General features: G+C 34.7%; 3 protein-coding genes across 18 annotated transcripts in view; 1 reads left to right on the forward strand and 2 right to left on the reverse strand.

Moving 5' to 3' along the window:
* The window catches only part of LOC127063975 (casein kinase I-like), a 27967-nt gene extending 21518 nt beyond the window's left edge, over positions 1-6449 (reverse strand). For 5 of the 9 annotated variants that reach the window (XM_050994392.1, XM_050994391.1, XM_050994393.1 and 2 more), the window contains exons 1-7: positions 4898-6448; positions 4177-4287; positions 3542-3690; positions 2859-3055; positions 2573-2775; positions 2190-2451; positions 1926-2083 (exon numbers count right to left, since the gene is read on the reverse strand). In XM_050994392.1, the coding sequence (XP_050850349.1) occupies positions 1926-2083; positions 2190-2451; positions 2573-2775; positions 2859-3055; positions 3542-3690; positions 4177-4287; positions 4898-4973 (1156 nt within the window). In that variant the 5' untranslated portion in view covers positions 4974-6448. Of the gene's footprint in view, positions 1-1925; positions 2084-2189; positions 2452-2572; positions 2776-2858; positions 3056-3541; positions 3691-4176; positions 4288-4897 lie in introns of all 9 variants that reach the window. The other 4 variants (XM_050994394.1, XM_050994390.1, XM_050994389.1 and 1 more) reach the window with 1 other exon arrangement.
* Positions 6450-6658: 209 nt separating this feature from the next.
* LOC127063971 (lethal(2) giant larvae protein homolog 1) lies at positions 6659-21211 on the reverse strand. Of its 3 annotated transcripts, none has more exons than XM_050994378.1 (14): positions 21069-21211; positions 15444-15541; positions 14937-15027; positions 13777-14018; positions 13510-13648; positions 13053-13240; positions 12649-12934; positions 11768-12527; positions 11537-11693; positions 11287-11432; positions 10637-11153; positions 10262-10473; positions 9487-9619; positions 6659-9296 (listed from the first exon to the last, which is right to left on the reverse strand). In XM_050994378.1, exons 1-14 carry the CDS (start codon positions 21150-21152, stop codon positions 9212-9214), a joined length of 3138 nt encoding a protein of 1045 aa, XP_050850335.1. In that variant the 5' UTR covers positions 21153-21211; the 3' UTR covers positions 6659-9211. The 3 variants fall into 3 exon arrangements, with proteins under 3 accessions (XP_050850335.1, XP_050850334.1, XP_050850332.1); XM_050994377.1 differs by having other exon boundaries at positions 6659-9278; positions 13053-13267; XM_050994375.1 differs by having other exon boundaries at positions 13053-13267.
* A 243-nt stretch (positions 21212-21454) lies between these two features.
* LOC127063977 (antichymotrypsin-2-like) lies at positions 21455-25183 on the forward strand. Of its 6 annotated transcripts, none has more exons than XM_050994399.1 (8): positions 21455-21602; positions 23348-23475; positions 23532-23711; positions 23781-23991; positions 24067-24281; positions 24365-24544; positions 24629-24764; positions 24836-25183. In XM_050994399.1, the coding sequence occupies exons 1-8, from the start codon at positions 21596-21598 to the stop codon at positions 24994-24996; spliced, it is 1218 nt and encodes a 405-aa protein (XP_050850356.1). In that variant the 5' UTR covers positions 21455-21595; the 3' UTR covers positions 24997-25183. The 6 variants fall into 6 exon arrangements, with proteins under 6 accessions (XP_050850356.1, XP_050850360.1, XP_050850354.1 ...); XM_050994403.1 differs by lacking the exon at positions 21455-21602 and adding an exon at positions 22470-22591 and having other exon boundaries at positions 24836-25182; XM_050994397.1 differs by lacking the exon at positions 21455-21602 and adding an exon at positions 22605-22770.
* Positions 25184-25365: the final 182 nt, after the last annotated feature.

Below are 25365 nucleotides of genomic sequence, written 5' to 3' on the forward strand. Positions count from 1 at the left end.
GGTATTCTTATCGGTAGAAGTAGTAGACATATAAGAATTCGAGAATATATGCTTCGACAATTATATAGGACGACGTTACCCAAGAGCTCGTAAGGAGCAAGTAACTGACGAAATTCACTATATAGTACAATGGAACCAACTTCAAAGCGAGAAATTTCTCTCAAAGTTTACATAAAAAAATATGTATCGACAATCGTCGCTTGGTTCGTGATGTCAGAGGTCGTGGTTATCATGATTAAGAAAGTATGTATGTATGCACGTATGTATGTATGTATGTATGTATGTATAAAAAAATGTAGCTCAGATGCAAATGCAAACAAAGATATCGAGTAAAATACCCTTTAGTATATCCAAATTACCCTGTGGCTTGCTATGACCCAAAGAATCGCTCAAATTTGTACCATGACTCAGACAATCTATATCGCCTCTCGTAAGCCAATCCAAGTAATGATCTCTTTTTTCTATATCGGCCGTTTCTGAAGAACGCACTACATCCGTACGACCTACATTTTGTAAAGTTTGCAAATACAATCTACCGATTTGACTTATCGAATAGCCAATCTCCAAGCTATCCTTATTACCACTAAGAGTTTCTTGAGTGGTGATACTCCCAACTGGATTTAATAATCTACTGCTTTGAGTCGGTTCGGTATTGGACGAATGATCCTCCGTATTGGTCGATATACGATTTGCCTTTAGTTGGCCAATCTGAGCTTCTTCGCATTCTTTCTTAAGAATGGCAAGAGAATCGGTTTGAAGCGAAGTATTCGAATTCTCCGTGACAAAGAACGTCTTGGTTTCAGCGTTAACGTTATTACGCTTAGAGAAAAAACCGAGATTCGATTTAACGGGAGCACGACGGGCCAACGTATCTGGAGTATCCTCAAAAAAAGCTACGCCTTTCTGGTGGCGCTTTAAAAAATATTCGCACTTTTCCTGATCGGTCTGCAAAAACTCACTGATTGGTTCCTCCTGCTTGAGGAGATCCTGGCACTTCTCGCGCTCCCTGGGTAAAAAATGCAAGCTCCTACCGACTCTTTGAAAGAAGTTTGGTCTCTTTCGTGTTTTGTTTACCGACGAGCTCGAAGATTTCTTTGATTTTTGAGAAGAGTCGAGACTTCTTTGTTTCCCATGAAAAAATAACTTTGGACTCTCTTCCGGCAGAAGATCCAAGCTTTTGACATCTACCCCGGGTAAATCGACGCTCCTTTCCAAAGACTCGAGACTCCTATAAGTTTTCTCTTTATTTTGAAACGAAAAGTTTCTCCTTCTGCCGGAAGAAGTCTCCTGTAACATTTCGCTGCTGCTTTTCTTGAAAATTTCACCCTCTCTTTCTAGAAACTCGACGTTCTCCGAATCACGGCGCAATTCGTAGGCCATTGTCAGACGTTTCACACCAACGGCCGGACCACCACCCTTGCCTTTCTTATCTTCGTCCAATCCACCGAAGCAATTCATCGAACTGCTAGAGGCGGCACCTTCCTCCGTATTATGAACTCTACGATCCTCGGATATACAATTACTCGCGTCTAGATCCTCGAACATCACGACCTGGCGATCTACGTCTTTCTTAGTTTTATGCCCATGAAAAAAATAACTCTGTTTATCGACGTGAGTCGACGCCGTGCTGGGGTTCCTCTCGCGCAGACTATTTACAGGCTGATAGTACTCGCGTAACGTCGAATTAATGTCGGTTTGGTTAGGACCAAGCTCGTGATGTCCCAGATTAAGGTTGGCTAAATCCAAAGATGCAACCTCCGGCGCTGCCCTACCCGGCGACGACTTAAACGTACTGAACTGACACGGATTAACACGTGATGCATCGTTACCGACGGCCTGCGAATGGCCGACCACAAATTGACTCTTTCGTTCGGCAGCAGCCTGTTGCTGGATCGCACAGAATTGTTGGTAGAATTGTATTTTACCTTGCAGATCGCTCTTGTCCTGATTGTCCTGGTCACCGTGAGCATCCAACGCTTCGCGGCGCTTTTGCCGTATGGTTCTCAGATTCGACGACGTTCCTCCTACCGTTTGACCCATCGTTGCGACCGACGCGTTCGCCAGACACTGTCGAGTGTACGGCCTGGAACAAGCGATTGAAAAAATATCATGTCTGATTCCTACGATATCGCGAATATCACCTTTACAAGCATCGACACTGTCGAAGAACCGTTTATCGTTTTACTAACCTTGATCTGTGCTCCTGTTCGTTATTAGTTCCAGATGGCAGCGCTGCGTTTGTCGGCTGAGAGTGCATAGGTGTCTGCTGTACCGAAGGCAAGGTCGGTTGTCTGGTATTGCCAAATTTCAACATATTCCAATCGAAGACATAATCGTACGTGAAGCCCTGACCATGGAATAATGTCCGGAAGAGTTGCCGAAGATACGAATAATCGGGCCTTTCCTCGAATCTCAATGCCCGACAGTACTTCAGATAGGAGCCAAATTCGACTACGAATAGACAAAAGTGCTGTGTGTACTTTGTTGAATGAGTTAAACGCGTCTAGAGATAATACGATCGAACTAATGAGCATGAAAAGACACGAGAGATATATATCGATAAAACATTTACTAGGATAACCCTTGCATAATTCTTCGATGGGCGTTGACATCTTCTTTTCCGAAATGCGCTCGTACTTTTGCCTTTTCGTAGCTGCTTTTAATCCTTGCCACGGTAAACTACCTCTGTTGAAATACATGAGAACATATCCTAGAGATTCAAGATCGTCTCGTCGTGACTGTTCTATTCCCAAATGTGTGTTTATACTCGCGTATCTATTATCACGAAAATAAACAACATTGAGTAATCGTGTAGTAATAAACAAAGGTATACACATTTATACATCCCAATGACAAACCTGGCTGTTCCAGTTAAATTTTTGTTTTCTCGATAAGGTATATGTTTGTGTGTACGACCGTCGCGATATTTTTTAGCTAAACCAAAATCTATGATGTATACGAGATTTCCTTTCTTTCCTAGACCCATCAGAAAATTATCTGGCTTGATATCTCGATGGATGAAGTTTCGACTGTGGATATAATCCGTTCTACTTATCTGAGGAAAAAGAAAAAAACAAGAAGACAGAGTTTTTGTTATTGTCGTATTAATTTATAAACGCAATTTTCATTATCGTTTTATATTATATTTTTTATAATGACAATAATTTACATTTTCTCTTTAATATCACACGATACAGAGAAAACAATATGAGAAATGAAGATGTTAAATCAACTATTCCATTCAAAAAAGAGAAGATCAAACTTATCTGTCTGGAGGTTTATCTCCCAAGAGAGCAAAGACCTCTGCATTAATAGGATTGCTACTTCTATTGTGTAATCGAAATATTAATACAAGACTTTTATCATGAAAGAAACAGAAATATAATTAATTAATCAATTAATTAATTTGGAAAATGAGCATGTGTAAACAACGACCTTTAAGTATTAAAAAATCGTTCCTAATATGAATGAATTCTTTTAACGTAATCCAACACGTACAAATTTTATTACTGAAAGTTTCTCTCTTAAAATTATTACTTACCAATTGATCCGCAAGGAGTAACACAGTCTTTAAAGTAAATCGCCGGGAACAAAAATTAAATAAATCCTCCAACGACGGGCCAAGTAATTCCATTACCATTACATTATAGTCTCCTTCCGAGCCACACCACTTTATCGTAGGAATACCAACTAGAAATATCATAATTAATCTCTATAGAAATTCGCATTGGACAAAGTAAAGATTTATATAATCCTAGCGTTCAAATTATAGGGAAAATTAAAAGAGAAATTTTTTTAATTGCTACAAAATAATATAAGAAATCATTGGCTGATTTTCATTTCTATGCTTTCACAAATACATATCTACGCAGAGGTAACAATATTAAGAATCTTTAAAAAAAAATTTCTCAATGATTAAAAACAAGCCTGTACGATCTTGAAGAATAGTACAAGTACATTACTATCGAAGCAATAGGTTTTATAAAGTTGACACAAAGAAAATGGAAGGGGAAAGGAAAGGAAAGGAAAAGAGTATACTGAGTAGAGGGGAGAGAAGGTTCACTGGCCAGAACAACCAGCTGTCCAATGCTACGTCCTGACAGCTTCAGCCTCTTACACATACATCTTTGTAATATCATTCCGCATGATAACGAGGATTACAAAATTTTGACTCACCACCTCCTTGCATCATTTTATAGAATTTCGATTCTATGTGAAGTTGGGGATGCCGTGTTTTTATGCATTCCAGTTTGATGGCGACTTCCTCGCCAGTTGAGATGTTGGTACCTAAGAATGAAAAAGGCAAAAGCATGTTCATACGGGAGGTCTAGCTATCTCGCGGATGTGTTGCGTGCGTGTGTGTACGTACGTGTGTACGTATGCATGCATGCATGCATGTATGTACATAAGTATGTGTGAACGCGCGCGCGTCCGCCTGCTTCAGCGAACGCATATTCGTAGGAAAAACGTGCGTAGAGAGGGTGGAACGTCTGGTAAAGGCGACGGAGGTCGAGGGGAAAGGGTGACGAGGGAGGAAGGTGGGTGCACTGCCGAGGGCGGCGACGGAGGAAGAAGAGAACGAGGAAAAGAAGGAGAAAGGGAGGAGGAGGTGGTGGAGGTGGAGGTGGGGTAAAAGAAGGCAGCCGAGGGGCGAGGGAAGGAGAAGAGAAGAGAAGTAAAGAGAAGAGATGAGAAGAGAAGAGAAAAGAAGAGAAGAGAAGAAAAGAGAGGAAGGGAAGAAGAGAGAAAGAAAGAGAATGAGCGAGAGAGTGAGTTAGAGATAGCAAGGAGAGCGGGCGATGGAAGGAGGAGGAGGAGGAGGAGGAGGAAGGAGGGGGCGCGACGGGCGAGCGATGCACGTTCGCGAAAGAAAAGCTCGAGAACGACTCTGACTTACCCAGATAAATATCCCCGAAGGAGCCGCTCCCGATTTTCCGTCCGAGCCGGTACTTATTTCCAACGCGGAGCTCCATTCTCCAGCTTGACGAGGCTCGAGAATAAGAAACTAATAAGAGATATAGACGGAGGGAGATAGTAAGAGAGAAAATAGAATAAAGTAAGGGGAAGGAAGTCGAGTAGCACGAAGGAGAAACGGTACAGCAGCAACAGCAACAGACTCGATAGTTGGCCGCGACGGCACACGTGCGCGCACGGCGGCTGGTTATGCAGACACAGAGAGGAAAGGTCCACAAACGCGTTTAGAGGGCCGGCCGAGCCTCCATATTTGATCGTACCGCCGCTCGCGGACCTACGAGCATTTCCTCTCCTTCTTTCTCTTCACGTCGTACAGCCAACTGCTTCACGATGCTGATGGCGACCGCACTGGTGGCGTTGCTATCGCTGCTATCGTCGTTCTCCTCCTTGTTCTCGTCTTCGTCCTCCTCCACTTCCTTGTTCTCGAAGTTGACGTTGTTTTCCCTATGCTCGCCGTATTTATCCCGAATAAAAAGCGTCTATTCGTTCTTCTATCTCCCGTCGTTCTTGTCCTCTCGACTCTTCTTATCCCTCTTGCTTTGGTTTTGCCCGTCGACGTCGTCGTCGTCGTCGTCGTCGTCGTCGTCGTCGTCGTCGTAGTAGCTTCCGTCTTCGACGTCGTTATCGGTGTTTTCGACGACGTTGTCGTCGTCGTCGTCGTCGTCGTCGTTATTATTTTTCTTGTGCCTCTCAACGGCGCTACAATTAAATCCGTATCGGCAACTGCGCTCGAGTTTATTGCCGTAGGTATTACAATTCTTTCCGAAATAAAAGGAAAACGACGGCGTCGACAGAGAGAGAATTGCCCCCCACGGGGGGGCGGCCGACAGTTCGTCGTGAAATATGGAAAACGCGAGGAACGTGGAAACGCGAAGGACGATAGAACCGTGCCGGATCTTGCGAAATGAGGCGATCCGGACGTGCAAGAACGAAACCACCAACGATACGATGTACCGCGTAAGGGCATCTGCCCTTCCGCGGAAACGACCTGCTTTGCCGAACGAATGGCGCACACGGTTTATGGCGCCGTCGAGACGTGCCCACCACCAGGATCGCGTGTTATGCGACTATTATAACCGACACTTCGTCCCACTCTCCCTATCTCTCTTTCTCTCTCTCTCTCTCTCTCTCTCTTTCTCTCTCACTCTCTTTCTTTTTCTTTATCTTGTTCGTCGCTCGCTCACTCTCCCCCCTCTCTCTCTCTCACTCTGTTTTTTCACAGGGCCCTTTCTGCGTTTCTTTCCTGGCCCCGTTTTTTTCTATTTTTTCTTCTTCACTCTACTCTGAAATTATTCTCGATCGATGATTCCGACGAACGATCGCGCGGCTCCTCTTTCATGGCTCTCCGTATGTATCGTTCCGTCACACTCGACGATACCGCGTTTCACCCGATCGACCGTGTCGCGGCGCGTTTTTCGCTCCGTTAGAGACAGCGCAAGACAGCGACGTTATTGTCCGACAATTACGTATAGCGGACGCAAGCGCCGAGGGTGAATCGACACGCCTGTGCGATCCAGTGCCACCTATCGGCCGATATTCAAACACCAACTTCCGTCGAACCACACCATTGGTTCCTTCAAAACCCGCGATATTTCGAATTGATATACTTAAAGAATATACATTTTTGTTTCGATTTGTAAATAAAATATTTGCAATTTCGCAAAGAAAACTTCGATAATTGAAATATTTTAGAAATAAGTATTTAATGTATAATAATAAAATGTTACAAACGATATTTTAACGATAGATAGGAATTGATTTTCAGGGCAGTGTCTCTTCCATCTCTACGTGCAACAATTGCATTCTAACGAGTAATAGAAAATCGACGAATAATTTATTTTAAGTGCGGATTCATTAGTATATTTTTATCTGCTTTATTAAAATAAATCGTTATACTATACAATAAGCTATGATAAATTGTATGTGGTACTTTATGTATAGCTAAACTGAGAGAGTTTAGTATCACGTTGATTGTGTATATGCGTGTATGTGAATTCTAATAAGTGAGTTTTGTAAGAAAACTTAATAAAAGTTTTTTTAATTGGCATATGTGTATACTAATGATGTAACTACAAGATTTATCTACAAAGGCCCTGTGCAAGTAACGTTACACGTAATAAACTGTACATTTGTCTATGGACGTATGTTTCAGCAAGTTGATACATATGTATATATACTTAGACCAGGCATGTCAATCTCTATATATTTTCGTTAGTCAAACGTTTTGGACCAGTCACGTAGAATAACGCAATTGCTGCCATTCTTTGAGTTTTAACATTTTATGCAATGCACGTAATATGTTCGTATTTCTTTCTTTCTTTCTTTTTTCTTTTTTTAGGTTTTTTTTTTTATTTTTTTTTTTCTTCAAAATATTTTTAAACAATTCTTAAAACATTGTACTAAAAGTGGCAAATAAAAATAAATCGCCTTATACAATGATTTATATATATTAAAAGATATAATATAATAAAAAAAAAGCATTAAAAGCAAAAGTATACATGTAATTCAACATTATACTATACTTGTATGTAAAATAACATAAAGATATATATATATATATGTATATATATATATATATATATATATATATATATATATATATGTATATATCATTTCTATTATCTCGCTAAGCGCGCGCGCTGTTATCAATAAATCGTAAATGTGATAAAATACGCCCAGTTAAGTAAAATGATCACTGGCTTTCTATATGTCAATTAAATGCAAAAAGAGAAAAATAGTCATTCTTTTCAGAATAACTTGTCAAGTGTTCTGCAATTTTTTAAATCTTTTATTGAGTCTTTCCCAAACTGAAGCACATAATATAAACAATAGAATAACTTCTAAAAAAATTCCTATTGACGATGAGATCAAAAATATGGGAGATATCAAATAAAATTATTATGATAATCTAGCAATAGATTCGTTCGATTTAAAAATTTTCTATTATAACTTGATATGCCACGAATCATCTTTGCCAAGAATAATTCTCAAACAATTATTTACTTAAATAAGTTGGAGTTTGGAAAGACTTTTAACATTTATACAGTTAATATTAATGTTGCTTCTTGAAAAAAAAGGGAGGATTTTAAGTAACTTTCACAGAAAATAGAAAGAAGACTTTATGATTATATAAGTAACATGGATAAAAAATATATTTTTAACACGCTTCATTACTTGCGTCATGGCAATTGGTATGTTATTCTTTTTTTTTATTTTTTTTTAATTTTTTTAAATTTTTTTATTTTTTTTTATTTTTTTTTTTTTTTTTATAATATCTATGCTTGTTCGTGAAAAACGTAATTATACTTAAGTATCTATATTTGTCGCTATGTTCGGAACATCAAAATCATATATGAATTATTTTGTATTTTATGAAACACATTGATTGTTCGGAACATTTAAAATATTGCAGTCAATTTAAGTCATGTCAGTATCATTTGAAATGCAAATACTGGGCTTCAAGAAACAGTAATCGTATTTTAAGATTCATCGGACTATCTCGTGTGTGTGTGTGTGTGTGTGTGTATTTTCTAATATCTTGAATATTATTTTCTCAATACTGTTTCTTATAGCTTAGTTATTTATATAAACTTATATTTCGTATTACAATATGGCTGCCATACTCACAATTTACCAAGTGCCGCTATTGTCTGTACAGCAATAAGTATTAAACTACGATTATATCAACGATGGATCTTATCTCAAAAGATGCAAAATTAAGTTAAAAATTAAAATACGATTACAAAAAAACAATTATTTCATTAAAATTTTATCATCTATGTATATGCATTATGTTGTAATCAATATTACTCAGAATATTACTTATATTTTAGATATCTTTATATCTAATGAATCTGCACAGTAATCATTCACAAGGTTTTTCTAATAAAATAGTATTAAAAAAAGCTCAAGTGTTCCTTTTAAAAAGAAACTAGCAGTGAAACGTGTTTGAATTGAGTAAAATGTAATATTTTCTAGGCCTAGTTCCACTAAACTGCAAAGTTCCTCAAGACCACTCAAATAAAAGTAAAACGAAGTGCGCAATATTCATAAAAATCCAAAGGTGTTTATAATTATAATATTAAGGTCTTCATATTCTTGGCAGTTGTATAACTTAAGCAGCTTTGACAGTATAGTCATTTGTAACTAACATTAATGCTGCATATTATAAATTCAAATTTAAAAAATCTACTAAATTTTTTTTTACAATTAAAACTGATGTGATTATTATAGAAGTTCATGATGTCACTTCCATTTTAAGGCCTGTCAAACGATTATGGAGTTCTTCCGATGATGGAGCATTTCTGAAAATTGAATTGTTACTGCCAAAAGAATGGTCAGTACGTCAAATATTCATTAATTAGCTTGGCGGAACTACGATATATTGCAGGATCAAATAAGATACTCGTGCAATAGTAATATACATGCTTCACAAGGATTCTGCACTATAAAAGCAATACAGGCGCATTTGACGTTATATGTTAGTTGATAAATAATGAATATTCGACTTACAGTAAATGATCCTTAACACTGTCAATAGTGATATCTCCAACTGAACTTAAATCCTGTCGTTCATCTTCCCCATTCACCTCAGTGATACTTGCGGAAGGTTGCAGGGAAGGTTCCTTTGGAGATTCTTCACCACCTAAAAGATACGTGTTCAAGAATCGAAGCTGGAGATCTACTGCGCAACTCAATATTTCCACTAAATGAGCAATACTTCATATAGCAGTATTTACTGGGATTGTAAATTTATTGGTTTTGCCAATAGCAAATAGCTCGATTAATACATACATATATATATATACACACACACATATATATGTATATGTATATCTATATACAGTAGGATGCAGAAAAAAGGTGACTTGGGCTTTCCACAACTTTCCATTGAACTACCTAAGCCCTTGTTCTTATTTCTGCTCCTAATATACATAATCCTAAATACTTAAATATATTGTTTACAATTCCCAAATATTTTCTACGATATGTATACATATATATACTATATGAATCCTATCCTCTTTCATATGAAGAATGTGTAAAATGAAATGAAGGAAAAAAAAATAATTAGGCATATGGAAAGGTACGATGTTTTGTTTTTAGATGTAAATACCAAAAATTCTTGACTCTTCCCTTCAGTAACAATTACTACGCGAATACTTCGATATATATAACGTATACGTATATATATATACATACATATAATTTACCACAAGATACATGTGTATGTAAATTGCTCACATATTTATAATTATGTATGATGAAAAAACTGTTCTATACTAACTGGAACCTACAACACCATTCTCAGTTGCATCTTCGTTAACAGCTTGTTCTTCTGCACTAGTTTCTGCAGATACTCTAGCACTAGGTGGTAAATTAAGTGTACAATGGGCTTTTGTTACTTTTGTCGCTGATAACGAGATGCGTTGAAGTTCGGAACTCGAATGAAGATATAACGCTTCTCCAGACTTTGTGAATGTTAGGGACGAAATACCGCTACAAAAATAAAAATCAATTATTTTAATTTATAAAAAAAAAAAAAGAAAAAAAATACGCGTGAGCACGCATGTACACACACGCACACACACATACGCACACGCATAGACAATTTATCAGAATATCAAAATTCTTATTAAAACAAGAGAATATTTGAACTTACTTAATATCTTCTCGTTTAATTGCAGCAGCGTTAAGTTGTCTTCTTAATTCTGGGATACTGAGTATTAAACAATCTCCAAGATTTGTCAAACAAAGTAAGCATGTTTCAACATGCACTCCCGTAGAATCGATAGGACATGTAAACTTAGCAAAGCCCGTTTTACGCACTCTGGACCCTTCATGAGCAGTAAGTTTATATTTGCAATTTGGTTTTAACGATGGTAGATTAAAAATTTTAAATTGTTCTTCGCTCGCTATTAATACTCTATGTGGTGATGCCATATCTGGCCCTGGAGAAACTCCCTTTTCTGCTTCAAATGGTTCTGGTAAAGGTACGTTCGAACCGTCTAATATGGTTATAGCAATAACTGGAGCACGATGCTTCAACTGTATTTCTTTTCCAAGTGTACAATTTACGTCTTCTTCCGTTCTCCTAACACCAGCGGGTATCGCTAAAGTAAAAACGTACACCGTCCCGTTATTAGTACCTGCCCAAAGCGTGGGTGTTGTGTTTTGCACTAAAATTGACGAAATATACATGATGATCAATTTCTTTTTTCTGTTTTTCTTTTTTTTTTTTTTTTTTTTTTTTTGATTAAAGTTTGATATCAAGTAGAAAGCTATTTGTATCTTCATAAATATTTGACTTACTGCTTATGATATAACTTCTGGCGAAATACAAGCATCGTACCATAGACCCTAACGCATCATCTACTGGCCTAGCTTCAACTTGTCTTTCTACCGGCTTTAATTCCATGGGCGATAAATCGGCACTTGGAGAAGATGCTACGCTAGAGCTTCTCGAAGGAAAATAGAAAGTTAATTTAATAGTAATTTATTGTAAAAGAAAAAAGAAAAAAGAAAAAGGAATTTTTATACTGAATAAAATAATAAAACAAACATTTCTTTCTTTTTCTCTATTACGGTACTTCTCGTTGGACTACTAGCATTTGTCCGTCTTTGCGATCTTCCTTTCCTTAACCTTCTAAAGGATTCCCTTAAAGATTTCTTAAATGATTTTCTCCTAGAAATTGGTGTGTCTCCTGCGCCAGAAAGATCTGTATGGAACATTTGAATTAATATCACTGTTTCAAATCTAATCTAAATAGTCGAATAACAAATAAATAAATACCATTTGGGTTAAGTGTGCATTTAACAGTAACAGGCTTTACCCTTGTGTAGTCAAAAACTGCTAAACCATGAGCTGTACCCGTAGCAAGTAAACCCCATTCACTATGCATTGCTAATGCTGTAACAGCAGCTGGTGGATATAACTGTAGAATGCTTTGAGGTTGAAAACCAATTGCAAAAGATATACTGGCTGTCCTTACAGGCAAATGATCGTAACCTTTCCATATAAACCCATCACGATCATTTACAATATTCATCGTCACTGCTTTTATTTCTTTATTAACTGGTTCGGAAGATATTACAGCTGTAACTACGTGACCAGCTGTCCCTGCTATTACTAACGTTGAAGATAACGGACACAAGAGAACTTTTTTTACTGCAAGACGTGGGTCATCGGAATACGGATCGAATGTGCCCACTTTTCGAAACGGTGGCCATTCATCTTCATCGTCCTCCGGTGGTTGCTCAAGCACGTCCAAGTGTTCTCCGGTAAAAAGAATCGACGAGTTATATTTGTATAAAGGTGTTAACGAGACATCCGATGCATTCCAAAACCTTACGGTTCCATCCTCGTGACCGGTAAGTAACAACTCTCTATTTTCAAGTTTATCAGGATTTTCCGGTTTGTTGCATAAAATAGTTCCCCCATCGATAGGCCACTCTTTATCCGAGTATAAGTGCTCTGTCTGTGCTTTTCCGGCAGACACTATTGAATCCCAAAGTTCTTCAGGAACATTTGGAACGTGTTGGGAACAAGTTACCTGTTACATTGTACTTATGAATACAATTGCAAATATACGGGTATATTCATATACAAACATCAATTCTTTTCATTGAAATGTCATTTCATAGAAAATTAATAATGTATATAGAAATATTTACCGCGCTGGCATGAAGCGATACCAAATATGGCAGAGCCATCATTTTCCATTGAGGATTTGTTAAATCAATAGCTACAATTTCTTCTTCGGCTAATACGATCAAGGCCTCAGGATTGTCTGGAATTTCTTTGCCGTCTTCATCTCTGGCAAATACGGTGAAGAAGTCAATAACTTTCGAAGTAAAATCAAATACGACGTGTTTATCCTTCGTCATAACAGTGATAGTATGACGATCGCCATAACTAGCGCGTTGCATACCACCAGAGAAGAGCACCAATTCTCCATGCCTGTTTAAAATGATTGTTCCGTGAAAATCTTTCTCGTATCGATGAAAAGTAAATATAGTTATAGTTTGATATGTATACATGTGTATATATATATAAAATGTATATAAAAATAACTTACTCGGCAGTGGGATATACAAGAATTTTCGTAATAGCTTTACAAGGAAAAGGACCATACGGAGTCGTCGGGTCTGCAACTGCATCGCTACCTGGACTCCAGAACGTGTAGGACCCATCGTTGTGAGATGAGACAAACCGACTCTCAGAAATAAAATGCACTGATTCCAGCTGTTGCGTGGATACGAATGTCTGCGTACGCGAAAACAAACCCATCAGCTGCACGTACACGTTCGCCAGAACCACCAAAGACACAAACAACAGTCAGGAACGAGCAATATTAGCTCACAAAACCATTCTTAAGCACAACTTTTTTTTTCCCCCACAAATATTCCAATACAGCAATCTCACCCTAATCTATCCATTTCTAAGCATACCACTACATTCCCCAATATAATATAAAACTACATACTTCCATATGCACGAGATTACTCAGAAAACTTAATCTCGAACAATTTTACCTGCTGTGCTCCTGGAGTAGCTTTATTCCAGAGTACCATCAAACCTCGATTATATCCAATAAGTATATTGTCCGGATGGCCTGGTTGTTCTGCTATAGCTTCCACTGCTCCTGGATTTTTCTTATAATCGTCAGGCACGCTGTTACGATATGCGAACATCGTCAAAATGTTGCAAGTTATTACATTATTTATAAAATTATTTTAATTTCAACCACAAATGAATTAGATTTATTAAAGATTAATATTAATATAGTTTAAACAACTCACTTTTGCATTACTACATCTTGATAGATGATGTTATCGGGTACTGCAAATGTTTTCAAATTCAGAAGGTAAATGTTACCTCCTTCTGCTCCTAAAAGTAGATGTTCCCCACTTGATTCCAAACATATAGCTGAAATTTTCTTCAGCTTTCCTTCCAATGATAATGATTTTGTCTCCACAACTGAATTTTCATTGATTTCCCATAAGTGTAAAGAATTATCATCGCAGAGAGAAACGATCCGACCCTGTCGTCAAATATCGCGACATTTATTTTCACATAATATTCATAGAAAATTTTCAAAGAAAAAGAAAAAAGAAATCATCGACGTAATCAAACAATATAGTAAATTGTTAGAATAATATCATAAACTGTTTCATTATCTTATCAGAGTTAAGATTCGCTCAAGAAATTATCAAGATAACGGATTGTGAGTATTAGTACCGTGCTCGGTACTGTGCAAACACTGTAAGAACACGTTCGATCGATCTTAAAAATAAGAAACAAATCTAGCATGGGCGTTCTATGAAACCTAAATAAACACATCTATCCTCGGTTATCTTATGTTTTTAGATATTTCACCAGAAACGAGAGTACGGAGAAATACGAAATATCAAACGCATTGAGAAAAAGACCATCTCTCGTTCTGTTATTTTTAACGATAAAACCAACTTTCTATTATTCTATAAAACCGAAACAAACTTGCTCCGCCCAAATTCACAATGAATCATTAGATCATTTTGATCATCATTCTTTTATACCGACTTTATCGTATAACGGAGTTCTAAAAATAAGGTTTAGTTACAAAGAGAAGCTTTTTGCAATTAACTTACGAATACTTTGAAGAGTATTATGTTACGAAATGAAACATGTATGAATGTGCATAAGCGAATATGTCGTGTATACCTGTGATTATGCAACTTACAAACTGAGGCCCTATATACAAGATATCTTATTACATTCGCACAACGTGTGAGCGACTTTTGAAACTTTGACTTTAGTTTCGCTGCGTTCCCCATGAAAGATCCGTAGTCTTTCGTTGAGTAAAAAAAAAAAAAAGAAAGAAAAAAAATCACGAATAATGCATACGTTGCAAAGATTAATAAAAAGAAAAGGAGAGAAAAGAAAAAAAAATAAACAAACATAATCTCATTACTTTTCTTACCTCATTCGGTATAGCGACAATTTTTGTAACTGCATTTTCCCCACTTTCGCTGGAATGTTGACCGTAAAATTCAACTCCGGGTCTTCCAAATCTGTTGTCAATCACGATTCAAGGATTTTATATACTTACACACACACGCACACATGTAACAAGAAATATAACAAATATCTGTAAGTACGAAATTCTCGAATATAAAAAAATAACGCACTCACATACATATAAATACGCACATAATCGAATGATGTTAATAAAATGTCTCGTTGAGAAAATGGATTTATTTCCACGCAAAAAAAAAACACGAAATTTGGAAAAAAATCGAAATCGATGATTTTTGAGAATTTAGTTATTCAATACGAGCAATCATTGTATTCCAATAATTCGCGTGAATCAGATTATATTTTTCTACTAGTAAAGAGAAGAAAAAGAAAATAAAATAAAAAGAAAGAAAATAATGCGTGAGAGACAGACGAACGAACGATAGGAGACATAAGGAAAACAAAAGGATACACTTTGATGGCGCCGGATGTCGTCCCAATGATCATTAGTCGTAAACTCGGATCCCATGCGAAGGCTGTTGGTTTGTTTGGGAAACCATGCTGCACTGTCTGTAAAAATAAAAAAAAGAAAAGAAAAGAAAAAAGAAAAAAAAATTAAAAAAATTGACAATATCATTATAAGAAAGAATAACTTTCAGAAAGTGTTAGAAATCTACTTGTTGATATATTAAGTGGACGCAGTATATTGCATATTATTTTATATTTATTTATTGCATTTTATTTGATTAAAATATCGTATGTACCAATAACTTTTTCTTTTCTTTATACGTGATCCCACCATTAAACTTTCTAATATTCAATTCTCTTTGATAAAAACGTTTAAAATTACCACGGATTAAAATAAGTTTTGTGCCAAGAATTATGAAACTATCTTACGCGTCAAGAACTTGTTTGACATTAATTTTGAAGTGAATGAAAGAGTATTATCGATTGTTTTTCCTTTGATGGGCTTGCTACAATGAAAAGAAAAGAAAAGAAGACGAGAACGACCTAATTCATAACTCTTTCCACGTGTGTGTACTCGCACGTGTTTGTACGCACGGGCGCGCGTGATAAGTTGTGTGTGTATGTACATATGTGTGTATGTTGTGTGTGTATATATACATACTTCTCTCTCTCTTTCTCTCTTCTTTCTCACTGAATGTACATCGCATGATAGAAAGAGAAAGAACAAAAGGAAGGAAGGACGATAGAATTAAAACTCGATAGGGTTTCGCGCCACCGTAGTACAACGTACTCGATGCAATTTTACCACGTTGATTTCCATACATTAGAACCACTAAAAATAAATAAATAAATAAATAAATAAATAAACAAATAAAAAACAATAAAAATAATAATAAAAAAAAAGAATATCCCTCGCGATCAAGACCACGACGATCATCCTGACGACCTCGTGTCGTCAACTAGATCACGTCTTCTAGACTTTCAATATCGATTACATCCGAGAGGATATCGACCTGTTGATTTTGTCTGCTTTTTCTCGAGGCATATTATCTCGCACTGTTTATAGGTCGCCAATTCTCTTTTCGCGTGTGCAAATAATGACATAATTATTTAATTAGAACTTGTTAAAAAAGAAAAAAAAAGAACTCGGAAAAGTATTTATATCGAAGGTAACGGAAAAGGGATCTTATCGTGATCGCGGGTTATGCAACGAAGGAACGATACGGCGTTATGGCGTTATGAATCATGTTCGTTCGAGTACCACTACAATTTTTGATCTCTCGATAAATATCTTCTATCGAGCTCTCATGCAAGGTTTTTTTTCTATGATGACCAGAGATTAATCGTTACGTGAATCGTCTGAACGAGTCAGAAGAAAGATCATTTTTCTCGTAAAACAAAAAAAGAAAAAAGTTAAAAATTAAAAACAAACAAAAAAAAAGAACAACGAATAAGAACGTAAAATGTTTCCTATTAGTTTTTAACAAGAGAATAATGCGAGATTAAATCTGAATAAATCAACGCCGCTCGACCAACATTCTTCTAGTGATAAATTTAGAGAGGACACGATGATATTTATCAGAGCCATTATCTTACAGAGAAAATACATACATACATTAACCGGCAGAAGTTAACGACACGAAAAGAATCCTATTTAATACGAACATTCGAGCGGGACGCGCGTTCGTGGAATTGTTGTAATCGTCACGCGAAAAGATATCCGAGGAAAATGTCTATCGTCCTTCACGATCTAAACACAGGTTATATCCTTCTCTCTCTCTCCTTCTCGATAATGTTTGCATAGTCCTCATACTCGCTAATCGAAAATGATTGTGAGTTCTTTGAAAACTCTACATCAATCTGTAGACACAGAAACCTTTCCATACTTACGATGATAACGAATCAAAATCGAAAAGAAAAGGGGATAGATATCGCGATCGAACGTTTTGAAAGATGATTGATCGATCGATCGATCGATTTGTTCCTCATTCTTATGTATTTATTTATTCATTCTTTTATTAATTAATTTATTTACTTCTTGTCCTTTCTTTTTTCCTTTTCGTCTTCTCTTCTTAAAGACAACGGTAACTCGTTAAAGATGTAAAGAAAAATTTGTACGAATGAACGAAAGAACGAACGAATGAAGCCTTGATCGCTTGACATGAACGCCCCAATTGGTCAAGTACGCGAGTACTTTAATCCAAATCAATCAACCGTTGTTGCGTATCACAATCGTGTCGTCTCTTTCTCTACTAAAGTAACGTTACCGATATAACGATATAACGTTCATTATGGTCAAACGACAAAGCAACTCGTACAACAATAAAAGTATCGTTCGAAAAACATCGTTTTACGTTTCGTAATCGGTTTTTCGTAGATTCGGAACCGATAAAAGTGCCATTCAATTTCCATTGGTTTTCATTAAATAAAACGATAAAACGTTAGTCACCAAAGAAAATTATTAATAATGATATATTTCATAAGGAAATTTAGAGATCGGTCTCACATGATTTACAGGAGAAAAAAAATGAACAAAAAATAATAAAATCACACGTCAAGCCTCTATGACGTCTATGTGTTACTTACATATACATATATCTATATTATTTAGGTTTGATTATATTTTATCATAAAATGAATAATTACTTTGTATTCAAAATTATTCATGTTCCTTTTTTTTTTTACATATAATTTATACGCAAACTTTTTAATTTGTACTTTGTATAATACATAATTATACTAGTGATATAAATAATACTATACATTCTTCATATATTATATTATTTATACATATTTTACGAAAAACATTGTTCTTTAAAAGAATGAATATAATATATATAACACATAATATATCAATAGATGATACAGTTCGAAAGAAAAGTATGCTAGGTAATTTAAAGCATAGTGAAAGTGAAGGCAACGCTACAATACATTGGCTTTGATGGCGAGGGTATATGTAATCCTAATAAGTGTACGTGTACGTGTGTCATAACGCTCGAAATTAGCCATCGATCAACGTTTGACTCGTTTACCGTTAAATTACGGTGCTTCTCGAATAGATTTCGTATCTGACAAACTTATCTACATCCGCCATGTTACTTTGACGAAAGAAAAAGATGATTTTTATGAAATATTACTAATAATATTAACACGTAATATAATATCATATTCCAACGAATAAAAAATAATTACGTAACTTGTAAAACGATATAAATTATAAACTTGAAAAAAAATCCCTTTCAATCTTGTTCTTATTTAATTATAAAGTTTTAAATATACGTGTATGCAAAAAAAAAAATTGAAAAATACTATGTCTGATTTACATGTGTAAAAAAAAAGATATTTAAAAAATTTATCAATATTTATTTCTGGATTCATTTTTTTTCTTGCCAAGTAAAAAAGAAGATCAATACATTGTTTATCGGTCAGAAATACACTCAGGTTTGCATATGCACATGCAACTTATTATTATTATTATTATTATTATTATTATTAAAGTATAAAAATAAGTCATTATTATAATACATATTGTTTATTATGTTAAATAATTAAATATAAGGCATGACGAGAGGGAAGAACTGTCCTTTCCTAAAAATGATTTTTTTTTTTTTTTTTTTTTTTTTTTTTTTTTTTTTTTTTTTTTTTTTTTTTTAATATAGAAAACTAAAGAATTAATGCGCTTAATCTGTTGTAGGTATCTCCAAGGGTAATTATTCTTAAGGGAAAATAAATTATTTAATACATTGCTTTTAATTGTTCACTGTATTGGTTATAATTTTGTTTAATTTTGATATTATCAACTTTTCGGCATTATTAACTTTACAATAACGATTTTAATTCAATTATGAATATAATCGAGATGAAACGCATTACTTGCATGAATATATGCAATAGCCATATTAAATTACATATACGTAATAACAATGTGTGTTAATAATCTGGCAAGTGGAGCATCGAAAGATAAGAGACAATAGAGAAGGGACGGAAAAAAGAAAAGAGAAGGACAGACAGAGAGAAAGAGAGAAAGAAAGAGAGAGAGAGAGAGAGAGAGAGAGAGAGAGAAAGAGAGAGAGAGAATACGTTACTTGATAAACGTATATGTGCACACGTGCTTTTTTGTAACGGATGTAAGTACGTAAGACACATGACAGCGGCATCGTATTTCAACCTTGAAAGATTCGGTAAAGTAAAACGCGTTCCTCGCGGTTCGACGATTTTCTCGGCCTCTCGTCATTTCTTCCATTTTTTTTATTCGTTTCTTTCTTCATTTTCTACAGGTATAAATAAATGAATAATCATATAATCGACGATTATGAAAGTGGTATAAGACAAAAATGAAAACAAAATTAGTTTATTGAGTATTTCGTATAATCGAATCATTATACCATACGAATTAGGCGATTAATTAATATTTCTTTTTTAACTTTTATCTTAATTTAGACACTCATATTATATCGGCTCATATATACGATTATGCATATATATATATAAAATATTTTGAAAATATATAGATAATCCTTACTGATGTCTATCACCTTGAAGAATTTTTTCCTCTCGACGAAAAGGTAATATAGTATATGTATACTAAAAAAAAAAAAGAAAGAAAAAGAAAAAAGAAAAAAAGAAAGAAAGAAAAAACGACGATAAAAATACATACTCGTCTCGTGGTTTCCTCGTAACGTGATCCTCCTCGTTGCGAAGATTTAAATGGCAAAGAGACTTTTCTATTCTTCACAAAGCTATGATTAACGAAAGGAAACGAACCAAAAAAAAAAAGGAAAAAAAAAATAAATATTATACGCAAAATGATAAAATAAAACTTGCGAGAAAGTTTGCCTCCATTTTATTATCTTATTTTACGTTTTCTCTTATGCGTCATCCGAAGATCATTAGAAATCTATTGGCATTTTTATTTTTCTTTGCTTTTTTATCTTCAATCTTTTCAGATTGAAGAATTGACGATAAAAACGACGTAAAAACGTTAACAATCGAATCAACGGAATTTTGTTTATGTATTTATGTGTGTGTGTGTATTATATGTACATTGTTAGTCAAGAACGTAATCACCTTCTATTTCCTAGGAGATCCCGTTCGACTGCATTTTGTAACCTTCGCTAACAAGAATGCTCACCTTTATTTCACCCCACCTCTTGTACCAAACAAAAGCACGTTTCAATGATAACGAATATTAACAAAAGAAAACGTTCCTGTTTTTATTGTTGATACTGTCCTATCGTATCAAGACTAAACATCTTCGTAATAAACATTGGAAGTAGCTAAACATTGTCAAGCTACGTATTATCTATAATATGTACGTATATACGTACACCTTTGAAAAACGTTAAGGAATTGTAAATTTATCTTTCTACGTAGAAATTTAATCTCGTCTCTAAGAAAAAGAAAATTCTCTTGATCTTTCCGAGGACTTTGACAAACAAAGAGAAAGAGAGAATATTGTATATCCGAAAAATCGTTTGCATTCGAATCGTCAATCGCGCGTTTTAGCCGGCATTATATGCGTAGTGTGCGTATAGCTGCTATACTACTATATACGTATGTATGTGTCTATACGTAGTTACAGCCGACGATACTGTTGTTACTACTACTACTATTATGTATTATTACTCACCTTTCGAAAGGCAAAGAGATCCTTCTGAAGTTTCTGCCGTTCGGCGGTGGGTTGCTGGCCCTTCCCTCTTATAAACTTGAGCATCCTCGTTGCTTTCGTTCGCCAACGATAACACGCGGCAACACGCGTTAAGTGCCGAGAAGAACTCGCACACGCACGCACGCACACACACAGATACACGCGCACACACTATCTTTCTCGCGCGCGCGTACAATAAAACGTGGAAATACAAGGTAACGTTCGAGGTAACTCTTTCTTTTTATTACATTTACTGGAGAACAGTACGTACTCGTACTAATCGTTGTCGCCACTGCCACTGTCGTCCTCGTGTCGTCGTCGTCGTCGTCGTCGTCGTTGTTGTCGTCGTCGTTGTCGTTGTCGTAATAGTCTCGTTGCTGGAAAGAAGGGCAGATACGCGCGCGCGCACACACAAAATCACAACACAGAGAAGAGAAGGACGAGGAGGACATACACGTTATACCGTAGTTCCACGGACGAGAAGACGAACGTAATTAAAACATTCTTGAATGAACGGTAAATATATCGCGCGACGTACCGTAATAACGTGTACCTCTCGTCGCAAGGTGTGTTGACCGCACACGTTCGATGCGCCCGCAACACGTCAGTTCCCTGTATTCTTTTCGCTTTTCGAGACCCCCTCTCCTTTCTACTAAATTTATCCCCCTCTTTCTCTCTCTCTCTCTCTCTCTCTCTTTCTCTCTTTATTACTTTTTCCTCTCTTTCTCTATCTATCTATCTATCTATCTATCTCCTTTTCTTTCACTCACTGAAATCCACCGCACTGGAGCAATGTGTCAGCCGCTTCCCTTTCTTTTTTTACAATCTTTTCGACATGAGAATTTACGATCGATCAGATGAAATGTCCGATTATATGTGCCGTTATGTCTTTCGTCTTTCCATGTAATTCGTGGCCTCTGGGAACGCGTAAAAGCATCGATATCCCACGGAACGAAGGCGTAAGCTTTTGCTTCTCCACGTCCGTCTCTCGCGTCCGTCGCGTCTTTCGCCCGTTAACTCCTTCTTTCCACCAATCACGTTACTCGGGCTCTTTCGGAATGCTTCGCCGATGCTCGTTACTTCTCGACCATCTCCGACGTCTTCTCGTTTTCACCTTCGTCCAACTTCGGCTTCTTCGCAACCCGCGCGAACCAACCGAACAATGACCTCCTATCATTCTTACCAACCTTAAAAATCATCTTCCATTTTGCGCGGTAACGTACTATCCTATTTGAATTCCTTCAACTCCTTATCGACTGTTCTTTTTTTTTTATCCTTTTTCTCTTTTCTATTATTTCTTTTTTTATTCGTTTGGGATACACTTTCTATAAATTTTTTCTTTTCTGAATTTTCCTTCTATTACGTTATTAATGTTTCTTTCAGTTTTTAAATCTGAAATATTGCAGTGGAAAATATTATGAAAAGAAAAACAATTGTAGGAAATACAAGGATGTTATTTTTCCGTTCGTACCGTTAATATCGCGTTAGCAGTATAATATACTAAGGTAAATTGTATAGAAATGACTCGTAAAAGCTTCATTAATGATTTAGAAATTTGCTTTCTGTATGTCCTACTTTCATAATTCGTTGAGAGTTCTTTTTCCTTTGGTATTTCCATCATCGATTAGTATGATAAGATCAATGAAATACACTCACATTGTGAATCGAGACGTATTACCTACAAGTGAGTAATTATGACTCAACTATAACCTTAGTTTCGTAGAGTGAATCAGAAATATTAGTTAATAACAACGACATCGCATTTAATATACTTTTGACAAAATCGTATTGCAAACTTTATATATATGCGTATTTTTATATTGACATTATTCGTGTAAAATTTTTTACTTAGTTCTGTTGACATCATCGTTAAAAACATATTTCGTAACGAACTGCAGTACTTCGTAAGTAATGCGTAAATCAAAAAGACGATTGAACTAGTCGGTTGCATATAATATTTTATTTATCATATGCAGTTTGGTATAAACGTATATGTACATTTCGTATATATTGTAAACGCTATTGTGACAAAATCGTAGATCAGATAAGATTATCTTGTCTCTTTTATATTTAACAGTTAAGTATTTTGTAACAGCTGCTTGTACAAAATAATTTTTTGTTTTTAATTTTGTTTGATTCTAATATTTGTTCTTATCATTTCCATAAAAATGATCATATTTTCCAAACAAATAGGTATTGTGTTAAAAACAATATTGCTTTTAAAATAAAATTTGTATATGTAAAACAAATTTTATTTATAGCTTTATTTCTCCTTATCCTGTTTGGAATCACATACCTATCCTCAGCAGAGATGTCTGTCCAGAAAGAAGAAAATATTTTGCAAAAAGTAGCAAACTCTTGTTGCTTTTTTTCTAGTAATTTTTATAAGGTAAAATTTTTAATTAATTATATCAAGGTATAGTTTATAAATAAGTTATATTGTAGGTACTATCAGATGAATTCGATGGCAATATAATAACTTCACCATTTAGTTTACATACTATATTGTCTCTACTTCATCATGGATCAAAAGGAATAACATCTAATGAGTTACAAACTGTTCTCTATCCAAGCAGCATTGATGTCTCCCACAATGAAATAAAATCTTTAATTTCTACATTAAATGTAAGAATGTAAACACCATAATTATTATCTATTGCATAGTTTTATACTAATGTTAAATATTATTATCAGGATATAAAAGAGATAGAATTACAAATAGCCAATGCAATATATATTCAAGATAATTTTCAAGTATTGAGTGAATTTACTACAGTGAGCACAGATGTTTTCAATTGTGGCCTATCAATAGTAGATTTTAAAAATAAATTACAAGCAATCAATGAAATTAATTCATGGGTCAAAACAGCAACAAGAGACAAGATTTCTACTATTATTTCTATGGGTAAAAATGACAATATAAGAATGTATAAACTGATATATGGATTAGAATGAATTATCACTAACATTTATATTATAGATGATATTGATGAACATACAAAAGCTGTTTTGATAAATGCAGTTTACTTTAAAGGTCGTTGGCTACATAAATTTGATGATAAGTTAATTAAAAATATTTTTTTTCATACATCAAAAACAGATAAAAAGTTAGTACCAATGATGTACAAACAATCCAAATATGTTTATGGAGAAATTCCAAATTTAAATGCACGTTTCATTGAAATACCATATGTAGTAAGTTTTAATAATTACAAATTAGAAAGTAATTATTAATTTATAATATATATATAATATTTTTATTAACTAAACTTTTGTAGAATCAAGACATTGCAATGGTAATATTACTGCCTAATGAAATTGAAGGGCTTCAATTACTGCAAAAAGATTTTAAATGGGAAGATTTTTCTGAAGCATCAGGTAGTGAAACAGATATTGCATTATCTCTTCCCCGCTTTAAGTATGAGATTACAATTGATCTGGAAAATATTTTGCGCAAGGTAAAATTAGTAAAACAGCATTGTTTCAAAAATTAATAATTTATAGGAAAATTGATGATATATATACTGAAAAAATCATTTTAGCTGGGCTTACATTCCATGTTTGAAGATAATGCAGATTTTGGTAATCTTACAAATGAACCTGTAAAAATAAGTAAAATATTACAAAAAGCTTTCATAGAAGTTAATGAGGAAGGTTCTGAAGCTGCTGCAGCTACAGGTTAATACGATTTTTAATATATCATTTATATGTTTTTTAAATATTATATAAATTAATTTTATTTTTTACAGTTGCTCAGATAAGATTAAAAAGAGCATTAATAGATTTTCCGGAAGAATTCTTAGTCAATCGTCCATTTTTATTTATTATTTATCACAAGCCAAGTAAAATACCAATATTCTTGGGTAGTGTGAAAGATATTCATATTTCTGTGGAAAAAGACGAATTATAAAGTAGTTATTTCATTTACATCATATGTATGTAGTACCTGTTTATAATATTTCTAATAAAAAATAGAGTATTTACTTTTTTAATAATTCCTTCTTTATAAAGATGATTAATTTAATTTATTGTATCACATATTTTATATATATATATAGGATTAAAAAATATACTGTATTTATCAAAATTAAGTATAATAAATAACTTAACACAAAACATTGGGTTCTAGTATAAATAAATAAATAATTTGTTTCTCAAAATTCAAAACCCTTTCGTATATTTCATACTCTTAAATAAAAATAATATCATTTTGTTCAAATGCTTATCAAATAAATTAATTTCATGTAAAAATATATTTGTATATATGTTTAACAAAAAA

The sequence above is a fragment of the Vespula vulgaris genome, chromosome 5, assembly GCF_905475345.1.
Source record: "Vespula vulgaris chromosome 5, iyVesVulg1.1, whole genome shotgun sequence".
In the NCBI taxonomy this organism is placed as follows: Eukaryota; Metazoa; Arthropoda; class Insecta; order Hymenoptera; family Vespidae; genus Vespula; species Vespula vulgaris.

Bases quoted from the DNA above. Each gene is read 5' to 3' on its own strand.
- LOC127063971 (XM_050994375.1), bottom strand. From the start codon at position 21,152: ATGCTCAAGTTTATAAGAGGGAAGGGCCAGCAACCCACCGCCGAACGG. The intron at 13,649-13,776 runs GTGAGTTGTTTA...ATATCGTAACAG, and splicing joins CAAGATGTAGTAATGCAAAA to CGTGCCTGACGATTATAAGA. The intron at 13,268-13,509 runs GTAAAATTGTTC...GTGTACGTGCAG, and splicing joins CTACTCCAGGAGCACAGCAG to CTGATGGGTTTGTTTTCGCG.
- LOC127063977 (XM_050994397.1), top strand. From the start codon at position 22,653: ATGTCCTACTTTCATAATTCGTTGAGAGTTCTTTTTCCTTTGGTATTT. The intron at 23,712-23,780 runs GTAAGAATGTAA...TATTATTATCAG, and splicing joins CTTTAATTTCTACATTAAAT to GATATAAAAGAGATAGAATT. The intron at 24,282-24,364 runs GTAAGTTTTAAT...AAACTTTTGTAG, and splicing joins TCATTGAAATACCATATGTA to AATCAAGACATTGCAATGGT.